The sequence below is a fragment of the Glycine max genome, chromosome 2, assembly GCF_000004515.6.
Source record: "Glycine max cultivar Williams 82 chromosome 2, Glycine_max_v4.0, whole genome shotgun sequence".
Classification (NCBI taxonomy): domain Eukaryota; kingdom Viridiplantae; phylum Streptophyta; class Magnoliopsida; order Fabales; family Fabaceae; genus Glycine; species Glycine max.
In genome coordinates, this window is record NC_016089.4 from 6,369,674 (window position 1) to 6,380,608 (window position 10,935).

General features: G+C 27.4%; 2 protein-coding genes across 2 annotated transcripts; one reads left to right on the forward strand and one right to left on the reverse strand.

The window, feature by feature from the left end:
• Window positions 1-1,120: 1,120 nt before the first annotated feature.
• Window positions 1,121-6,425, reverse strand: LOC100792111 (alpha-(1,4)-fucosyltransferase). The gene is made up of 3 exons (XM_003519912.5): window positions 5,819-6,425; window positions 4,900-5,073; window positions 1,121-1,803 (listed from the first exon to the last, which is right to left on the reverse strand). Exons 1-3 carry the CDS (start codon window positions 6,311-6,313, stop codon window positions 1,237-1,239), a joined length of 1,236 nt encoding a protein of 411 aa, XP_003519960.1. The 5' UTR covers window positions 6,314-6,425; the 3' UTR covers window positions 1,121-1,236.
• Window positions 6,426-9,696: 3,271 nt separating this feature from the next.
• Window positions 9,697-10,935, forward strand: LOC100786436 (uncharacterized). The gene is made up of 3 exons (XM_003518233.5): window positions 9,697-9,858; window positions 10,040-10,147; window positions 10,611-10,935. The coding sequence occupies exons 1-3, from the start codon at window positions 9,718-9,720 to the stop codon at window positions 10,719-10,721; spliced, it is 360 nt and encodes a 119-aa protein (XP_003518281.2). The 5' UTR covers window positions 9,697-9,717; the 3' UTR covers window positions 10,722-10,935.

The window sequence follows — 10,935 nt, forward strand, 5'->3', positions numbered from 1 at the left end:
ACATGAAATTAAATGTTAAAATTTGTTCAAAATTAATTTTGGACTTAGAATCAATTCTTTAAATTTAAATTAAATACCCGCAAAGTGTGTTTAAACACGTCCAAAATGCACGCACAGTAATAAAATCACGTCATACAATTATGTGGAAGCAAGGTTTTATAGCTTCAGTGGAGATATAAAGTAGGTATCAAAGCAGAAACAAACATGTTAGTAGTGTGATTAGTTCAATCTTCTTAATCACTCGAATCAAGATCCTGTCCAGTTGAAATTTAAACTTTCAACTGTAAATTCTCTCAACCGTTAAACATATTAGTTTAAATTAATTCAATTCAAATTGCTTTAAATTAGATTAAATCATATTAAATTAAAATTTTAAATCGAGCTGACTAGATGGTGAATTAAAAAAATCTAAAAAAAATTAGATCGAATTTTCCTTTTAACATTAATCTAATTCAATTTATGAACACCTTTAGAAAGCACACACTAACCCACTAATCCACCTCCTTTCCTTCTCCCCCACACACTAAAGCCCTAAACCTTAATTCAAGTAAGGTTCATTATCTTTTCTTTTGTTTCATGTAATCATATACTACCTCCAATCCTATATAAGAATAAAATAGCAATATTTTCTTGGTTCTTTCCTAACTATAAAAAACATAAGATTACTTTTGTTAATTTTTTTATCCCTACTTAACTGTGAGGTTTATTAATGATACAAATCCATTTTTCATGAAAATACATATATTTATCAAGTTATCAACAAAATACAGTATATTGGTTGAAAATTTATCTTTTGAAAAAATATACTTTTTAAATCATTTAATGTCAAGGATAATTTTAGAATAGAGTTAAAAATTATAACAAATTAACCATTCTAATTATTTTTATTGACCTTAATAAATTAGATACTTTTTTCTTATATATAAGATCAGGTAGTATTATTTCTTTTCATCAAACTTGTAGTTTTAGCTGATGGTGTGCATGACTCAAATAACACATCACATCTTTCTAATTTTAACTGAACATAGGGATATATAGTTATATGTCAAAAATAAATTATGGGTATCATATGCAAAAACATAATAGTGATGGCAAAAGAGTTATTAAGCAAAATCAAATGTATATAAGAAAATATTAATATATTTTCTATGAACTAATCAATATACTTATCAAGTATAGTGTTCCCACCATTACATCAAATAAATAATTTATTTAATTATTAATATATATCCAAGCCTAGGCAGCTGCATTTCTTCCCCCCTTTTTGCTAATAGCTTGACATAAACGACAAGGTAAAGTGTCAAGGCTCAGTGCTCTAGTTTTTGCGTAGTTATCCAACACACCACATCTTCTCCATGCATGGAATTCTCCATAGGCTACTGGGTCTTCTGCTATGGCCTTCACATATGAAGCCAATTCCTCCATTGACTTGAATTTCACCCCTTCTATTATTGAATGAGGAGGGACAAAATCCATGATATTTGGAGCACCAAAATAGATTGGAATTGCACCAGAGTCCAAGGCATAAAATAACTTTTCTGTAACATAACTCTCAGTCCAAGTGCCTTCAATTACAAGGACAAACTTGTAATGAGACATCATACAGTGTAAATGATTCCACCATTTGGTAAGTTTTGCAGTATTATCTACACATTCAGGATATAAACGTAGCGCCTTATTTATTCCTCCAACATTATTTAGGCATTTGCCAAGTGAATGGTGAGGTAATAAACTAAGGAGTTTGTGGGCAAGTTTGTTCCTTTGAGTTGTACAAGGGGATGAAGACCAATAAACAACCGGGACCTAGAAATGATGAATCAAATTAATGAAAGTTTGTTCTTTTAAAATATTAATTCATACACAAAATACACGCAATCAAAGTAAGTAAACAGACAAGTTAACCCAAATCGTCTTGTTAAATTAATTTTCTAAAATTATTAGTATTCAATTTTAATGCCAAATTCAAATTGCTAAATGCTAACAATTATCCTCATGACATTTGCTAAAGAAGAAAAGTAGAAAATATTTAATAAAAAGAAGACTTAAATATATTTTTGTTACCCTTAATATTTTTTTCGTGTAAGTCTATTTTTTAATTTTAATCATTAGAAGTTAATACTTTTTTAATTTGAGTCGTTGTAAGTTTTTATTTTTATTTTTAGTCCTTATAAATTTATATTTTTTTTTTAATTTTAATTACTTTAAGATTTTAACTTTTCGTTTATAATCTTCATAAGTTTACGCTTATAACAACCAAAATTTAAAAACACAAATTTACAACTAAAAATAATCATAATATCTTACAGAAACAAAAATTAACATTAAAAAAATAAACTTACCGAAACCAAAAATAAAAAAGTGTTAACTTACTGTCTTACATATTTAAACCTAAAAGAAAGTAACAGAAATATTTAATGGCATTAAATTGTTCTTAACTAATCTCTTTAAAATCTTTTTTTTTTTTTGAAGAATCTTTAAAATCATTATTAATAACATTCATCTAATATTTACGCGAACTCTAATGGTGCACAGATATTTTTTTTTATCAGTTACATAACATATATTAGTTTATTTTAATATTTACATATATTAGTTACGATGACACATTTAAACATATAATCCATAAATTATTCTCCGAATTTTCTAGTCATACCACAAGTTTCGATGACAATTTGAGTGAGAACTTTTGCTAAACCACAAGTTTCACTTTTACACTAAGATTTTTTGAGAAAATGTTTTAGTACACTATCTATATTTTTATATATAAAAAATAAATTAATACCGAATTTATCAAGAACAATAAAAAAATAATTAAATTAGTTCATTTTAATTAATATTATTATAAATTTAAACTTATTTTAAAAATATCCATAGAATTAATTGAGTTAGGTGATAATTGGATATAATGACACTACTCATAATCCAAGAAATAATTTTTTTAACCAATGAGGATGAGTCATATTATTAATAACTCAATAAATAAATTTACTTTTATGAAAAAGGAATAATATCTCAATAATAAACTTCATAACAAATTAAGGGTGTATAAGAAAATTAATTAATATATTTGAAAATAGTCATATATTTTATTTATTTAGGAAAAAATACTACTATTTATTTATTATATATAGAAACAAGATAATATATATATATATATATATATATATATATATATATATATATATATATGTATATATATAAAAGTAGATAAGTTCTGCAAACTCTTTAAAATAGAAAGGGAGAGAAGATGTTTTGAATACTTTTTTTTTTTATTTCTATAGGGGAACTTTTGGTATTTTACTTGCATATTTAAATATTTTTCTTTCACCTTTTTTTTTATCAAACGACTCAACAAATCATTTTACTTTCCTTTCTTTTTCTTTTCTAAACCAAGCATACTATTAATTATCTTTACATGGATTCAAATTATCTATTCTCAAATTTCATCCTACCAATCAAATCATACCAACTCAATCAATTAAAAAAAATTGGTCATCTCTTCACAATTTGGAGACGTGTTAGGGTTGTTACGCACTCGATTACACTCAATCTTTGTCTCTCATTGTGTAACAAACTTTTGTTTCCTATATATTTCGTGACCATGTCAATATGTTACACCGTATTATAAAACCCACCACGCTAGCCACTACACACTGTAATGTCCAACGCCAATTTCGCTGGGATCACAGCCTTTTAACCCTAAAAAAAGGAGGAAGGATCCATTACATAGAAAAGAGAGAGAGATTGGGTGTAACACTAATAATGTCTTTGACACTATGCCAGGTATCACTCGGCACACGCAAGCCTGAAGTTAGAAAGACTTGCTTTCACGTATTTTAGGTATGTGGAGAGAAAGTGTGTGTGATCCGTGTTATATAATTATTTCCAAACATATAGTAAAACGTTTTCAAACAATGAAGGATTTTTTTAATTTATTTCCTATATATTTCGAGGCCATGTTAATATCTTGTACAGTATTGTAAAACCCACCACCCTAGTCATTACACATTGTAACACCCAACATCAATTTCTCAAGGATCACGGTCTTTTAACCCTAAAAAAAGGAGGGATACATTGCATAGAGAAGAAAGAGATTGGGTGTAACATTATAATAGCATGTTTGGTACTATGTTAGATATCACTTGGTGCGTGTTAGCTTGAAGTTATAAATACTTTTTGCATATTTTAGGTATGTGGAGAGAAAGTGTGTGTGATGGCCACATTACATAATTACTTCCAAATACACACTAAAATGTTTCCAAACTATAGAGAGATGGCATGGGATTTTTTTAATTGAGTTGGTATAATGTATGATTGATAGGACATAGTTCAAGAACAAGTGATTTCAATCCCTTAAAAAAAGAGATTAGGCTTTATAAATGCAAAGAATAATTTGTATTCATTTTCATGCAAAGAAAATACTAATCAATGAATTTGGCATTCAAGAAGGAAAAAACAACAAGAAGGAAAAAATTCAAATAATAAGAAAAGAAACAAAAAAGTTTAGGGTTATTGGGTTTGAGAAAATATTTTCTTCTTTTCTTCTTTTACATTTTTAATTATAAAAATGTTAAATTATTGCCACTTTATTTCCTATTCTTAAGCATATATGTATAAAAACAACGAAAATATAGAAAGAAATTAAAAATAAAAAATGTTTTCTCAAACCAAGCAATCCTAACATTTATGAATAAATTCTTGTTATAAAGTATTTTTTTGTGTATACAATAGTGACAATCATAAAAATCAAATCTAAGTCGTTATGCACCTACCTATCGTGGATTTTGTAATAGAGCATGTAAAACATATATTGAAAATTTAATGCAATTTTTTTTCAACATTTAGTTTAGTATTTCAATTTTAACAAGCAATTGATCATACAAATTAAAAACTACTTACATTGTTCTTATGGGAAGAAATATGGTAATTTCGACCATTATGGAGTATGGCACTGGCATAGGTTGACTGCAAATCATCTTTAGCATGATAACTAATAAATACTTCTTCACGACCTGATCGCTTTCTTTTAGATTCAAGATCCATGTATACACGAAGTGGCTGTCCTATGATTCTCTAAACTCAAAAGAACAAAGAAACAATTAATTAAGTCAATTCTTATAGGAAATGAAATTCATTTTTGATAAAGTTTCTTAAGTCATTGCCAAAAAATTTATTTAACACAATCGTGTGGATGCTCAAAGTTCAATAGAGTTTCAAACAAAAAACCCTTGCAAATCAAACACTTCATACTAAGCATGAATGAGAAATTATTACCATGACAATTGCAACATTTCTACATATAATTTATCACTAACTATAATTACTCTAAATAAAACACAAGATTCAGAGTGAGTTACTAGAGCAAGGAGAAGAGACAGTATGGTTGTCCAATACAGTAACAAACTCATTTAATATAGCAGTCCCTTTATTCGAAATTAAAGCAATATGAGGAGCAAAGAGGAATATTGACTTGTGCCCTTCTAATAGAAATTTAAAACAGGACACATATAAGTGTAAATTCTTACTTGTTTTTCAATCACATTTGCTAGGTAAATTCTCATTCTTGGTTAAAAAAATGTAACTTGTAATGTTACAATTAAAATTGCACATATATTAAATAATCTAAAATCACAAATTTTAACACATGATTTATTATATATTCAATATATCCTATTGTATTTAATTCATGAGGTCTAGCTAGACCCATATATATAAATCACTTAATAACAAAAAATATATAACTAAAATTTATCATGCCCATAACACATAATAATAAAAAACAATAAATGTAAACATCATGACCCAAAAAAATTGTTACTTGTGCTGGAGGTTTAGTCGTTTCAAACAAGAAGGCATCAGGGTTGTCAGCAAGAACCAGTGATTTTGTCCACAAGCAGCTTAATCCACATGGGCAAATGTACATGCTATTTAAATTGTCAGGAATCCATGTCCACCCTTTCACCAAGATGCTCACATGTTTCATTTTCAGCACCCCACATTCCAATTGATCTTGCAAAGAAGTAGAAAAACTATAATTTGAACCATTATTTCTTTGTTGGTTTATCTCATTCTTGAATCGGACACATCCCACTTCGGAGTCCCACCTTTTGAATGCACCAACCACATCGGTGAAAGCCTTTGATTGATCTTTGAATATTGGTTTGGTTGAGAATTGTGAGAATAAAGAAAAAGATGGGAACTCAATGATCCCAGATATAAAGAGGATCAAGAGAATGAAACCCAATGTGTTTACTAAGGTAATGAAATGGCGTAGAGGTGGAGTGAAGAATGATGAACAATTGGGAACTCTCATCCTTTCTTTGGAGTGCAAAGTGAAAAATGTGAAAATGAAAGGTAGACTAACACTAATAACATAGGAAATATCTTAAACTATACGATACAATAATGATAGTTTCACACCAATTGTTTACACGTACTCCAATATCTTATTTTTATAGTATAATATAAAAAATTAAATGAAATTTCTCTCCTTTTTTTTACCCTTAAAGGGGGGATAGTAACGAGTGATAGGAATAGTACAAAAATAAAAATTTAAGAACGTACGCGTCATTCTTATACTGTGGGTTGGAACCAATTCAAAAACAGCAACAATTTTGTCTTCATTATAGTGGATTATTTTGGAGAGATTATAGTTCCTATTTCACCTAGTGAAATACTTCATATATGTTCGATTGTGGCATGCTTTGCCTTGAGAAATTGAAACATGTCAACTTTAAAATGTGACACCTTGTTTGCGTGCATGCTTGAGTTGGACAATTAGTGAGTTGGAGACAACTTACGCATCAACAAAAACCTACAAACTACAACCAAACAAATATCAACTAGGAAAACCGATACACTTTTTCCGTGTCTTGATTTGCTTTCCGTTTTTTTCGTGACGTATGATACTTGTAATATTGTAATACATGTTTTAATTAATTTGTTTAACGGTAGCTTTTTTATTTAAATTAATTATCATAAGCTTACGAAGGTTTAATACGTAAAGACGAATATAAAGCATGAATTTTAGGGTTTAAATAATCAATTTGAAGGTAGAATACCTATTCCAGTCAAAGTTTTAATCACAAAGGAATGATTAAGCAATAATGCAAATGGGTTTTATATATTAATAAACATATATTAAATACCTTTAATTTTATGCATTTAACACACTAGGGTCGACCGTGAGGGGAGCGTTGGGGTAGATTTTACAAATGACATTTAAAATTTTAATTTTATCCCAATTATTTCTTAAAAGTTCATTAACTAATATACAAAAGTCCCAGTGACAAAATCCTTTGAAAGTCCTAAGTGAAATAAAGGAGTATATCAACCAACCCTAATTAACAAAAAATACATGCAAAACAACTGAGAAGAATTCCTTGTAAATTAAATATGCTATGAAATGCAACACATTATTAGTTCCACTCAAAATTTCATTAGGGAGCAAAATTTGGGTTATTTAGCTTCGAAATGAACTAGATTTTTTTTTTGGTGAAATTGAAATGAACTAATTTTTGGTTAAACTGAACTAAAATGATTCAAATTAAGCTACAAAAGTTAGATGGTTTGGGGTTTTTGCAGATAGTTAGACTTTGTGAATATAAAAGTATAGGAAATTAAAAAGCCCTCTTCTAAAACAAGGTCCGTGCAAGGAGTTATGCAGTTGCGAAGTTAACACTTAATTTTTACAGCTTCAAGTCACGATTTCGGTACCTAAACAGTGTATAATTTCACTCTCAAAATGGTCAGTATAGTCTACCAACATAAAATAATATATATAAAAACCTTTTGCATTATTGTTTAATTATTTCGTGAAGGTCAACAATAATTATTGTTTAATTATTTCTTGAAGAAATAAGAATTGATGAGGTGAAGGTACACATGCAGTTTAATACTTGGAGGAAAGGTTTTTAATGAAGTCTTGAGTGTGAGACAACTCTAGCTATTAAAGTTCTTCCAAGAATTACTCTCTTAGATTTACTCTTCTTCCTCATCATTCAATACTTATATTCATTAAATTACACCAACAATTCACATATCATATTATTGCTTTCAAACAATGTTTTAGTATAATAATATGCTTCAAATTTGTTTTTTTTTTTAATTTAATTTATTTTTTTGTTTTAATTTTTTAACAAATAGAATATATTTACAAGCATACACATGTATACCCTTACATATATATATAAAAGATAAATTGACATTACAAATATACTAAAAAATATTATAATATAAATATTTGTAAATTATAAATCTAAGATCTGAGCGGGACACAAATTATTACAGTAGTTTTATTTAAAATTAAATATTTTAGATTTTATGTAAAGTAAATTCATATAATGTCAATAAGACGTTACTTCAAGTATCTTAATTGGGTTTGGGCATATTCAAGTCTGTGCATAACATAATAAATATTATTTTTTTCATCTCATATTAATTGTCGTGTTAGAAGAAAAACAAATTTTAAAATAAAGATTATTTTATCTTTTTAATGTAATATTAATTACTTTTTTATTTATGTACCTAATATTATTTTTTAGAATGTTATTGTTGTGCTGTATCTTTCCTAAAAAAATAAATAAGATTAATTTTTGTAAAATTGTTATACTTGTTTATTTATTTATGATTTATTATTATTATTTTGTGTATATAAAAAAAAAAACTTAGAACACACTTATTATGAAACAAAAGAGGAAGTATAAAAAGCATGCAATAGTCATATGAATTACACTAAATCGGAATGACAAGATGGACCCGAATTCAACATGTACCTGCAAAAGTATTCACAAACGGGGAGGACAATTATGTGCTTATTGGGGCTGAAGTTGGAGCTGCGCCCCTCACATATATCATATATGACTGTAATTTAAATATGTTATTTAAGTGGGTGTATTTATTGACCTACCAATAAAATAATATATATTTATTAGTTAAAAAATATTTTTCTAAGAAAGTTAAAAAAGTATTTTTAAAAAATATCCACTAAAATTATTTAATATAATGGTAATTTTAGAATAAAATTAAAATTTACAAATAAATTGATCTAATTACTTATTAGTATTGATGAATTAAGTAATTATTTTTTATATATAAGATCGAAATTATATGTAGATGTTTTTTTGTGTTTAAATGTTTTTAATGTTATGTATAGGTTACTTAGGAGTAAATTTTTAATTTACTTGTGATAATTTTTTAATTAATTTTTTATATTAATTTATTAACTTTATACATAAATAAAATATGAATATAAATATATAGATATCCAATGAATACGAATACTTGTACAGATACCGAGAATATGAGACCTAGTACGAATATTTTTTTTAAATATAAATATGAAGATAAATTCTATAACACCCTATCCATTATGATTCTTAATACTAATTAGACTAGTTTAAAGCCATTAATATTTTCTATAAAAAAAACATTAATAGTTACTACATTTGCCAGTCATAGTGAAGTCAATAACTATAGTTGGCATAATGCCAAGAATTGATGCGTTCATTCATCCGGTTCACTTGTAATGTTCTTTCCTCCTTAAATATGCACTAATATATATATATATATAAAATTGTAATTAATATCTATTTAATTCTTTTTATACATTCTTTGCTGGCATGCATTTTCGGCCTTGTCAACTGATCCAATTGGTTGGCCCATTTCTTTAATAAAGGCACTGCTATATTATTTTGTTAGTCATAAAATAAAATCATCATGGATACGGTTGGAGGAAGAAACAAGATGAAGCAAGCAGAAGAAGAAAAGGTGGTATCAATGCCATGGCAGGAGAAGAGAGAACTTGCGCAGAAGGAAGAAGAGGTCTTGAGCAAGGATATCGAAGACCTTAAGACATGGGTATATATATATTCTTTTAATTCCCTTCACCATAACTTTGCTTAATTTTAATTTTGCAGTCTGTTTCAGTAAATTAATTAATACTTCTCAAGCTCTAAATTAATTCTCAAAATAGTTGTGTTTACAATGTTAATATTTCTCAAATAATTTTAATTTCTTTCTTTCTACTAAACATGCATAGCTTGATATGATGGAGAACATGCACGACGACGACCAGCAGCTGAAGGAATATCTAGAATATCACCCTGGAGATTTGAACTTGGCAAAGGACAAAAAGAACAAGAATAAGGTAAGATTAATTTGATATTATTTTAAAGATGCAAGTAAAAACTATTGGGAGCAATTTTTTTTCAAAAATAAAAATTATACTCAAATTAATTTATTTTATCCCCAATCTTAATTTTTATTCAATGGGTTAATTTCAGAAGAATTTAACTGAAAGTGTAAAGACTTCTATCATTTAATCATGCATAGTTTACGATAAATATTTTCTTTTTCTATAATAATTATCTAAAAAAATTTCAAGATAATTTTTTATTTGTTGACTGTGTAAAAATTATACACTGATAGTTTTTCTTTGGCGAATATAGTTCATGAAAATTGAAAAGTTTTTCAAAATACATAAATATTCAAATTATTTATGAATTTCATTATTTTGCTTTTGTTGTGGGGGCACTGGCTTGTTCCCAATTTGTTGGACTATTCTTATCTGGCCAAGTTAGATTGTGTTTTAATTTGGTAATATATTATAGGTCGAAAACACCAGCAAGTCTGTACCAAAAATCACCAACAAGTCGAAGTCTTCAGCCTCCTCCAAATCCAATGGTATTCTGGCTTCAGTTTTGAGGTTCCACAAGAACTAGTACTAAAATGACTTCTCATTGGTTTCTTAGAAATAAATTTGAACATTCTAAAAATAAATTTTGGACTATATAATATTTATGTTTGGATGACAAATATTCATGTTGCTAGATTCCTGCGAATAAAATCCATAACAAAATGAATTTGGATATATAGCTCAATGCCTCAATGGTATTGTGTTCACATATTTCAGCTAACATGAAATTCTTTAAATGC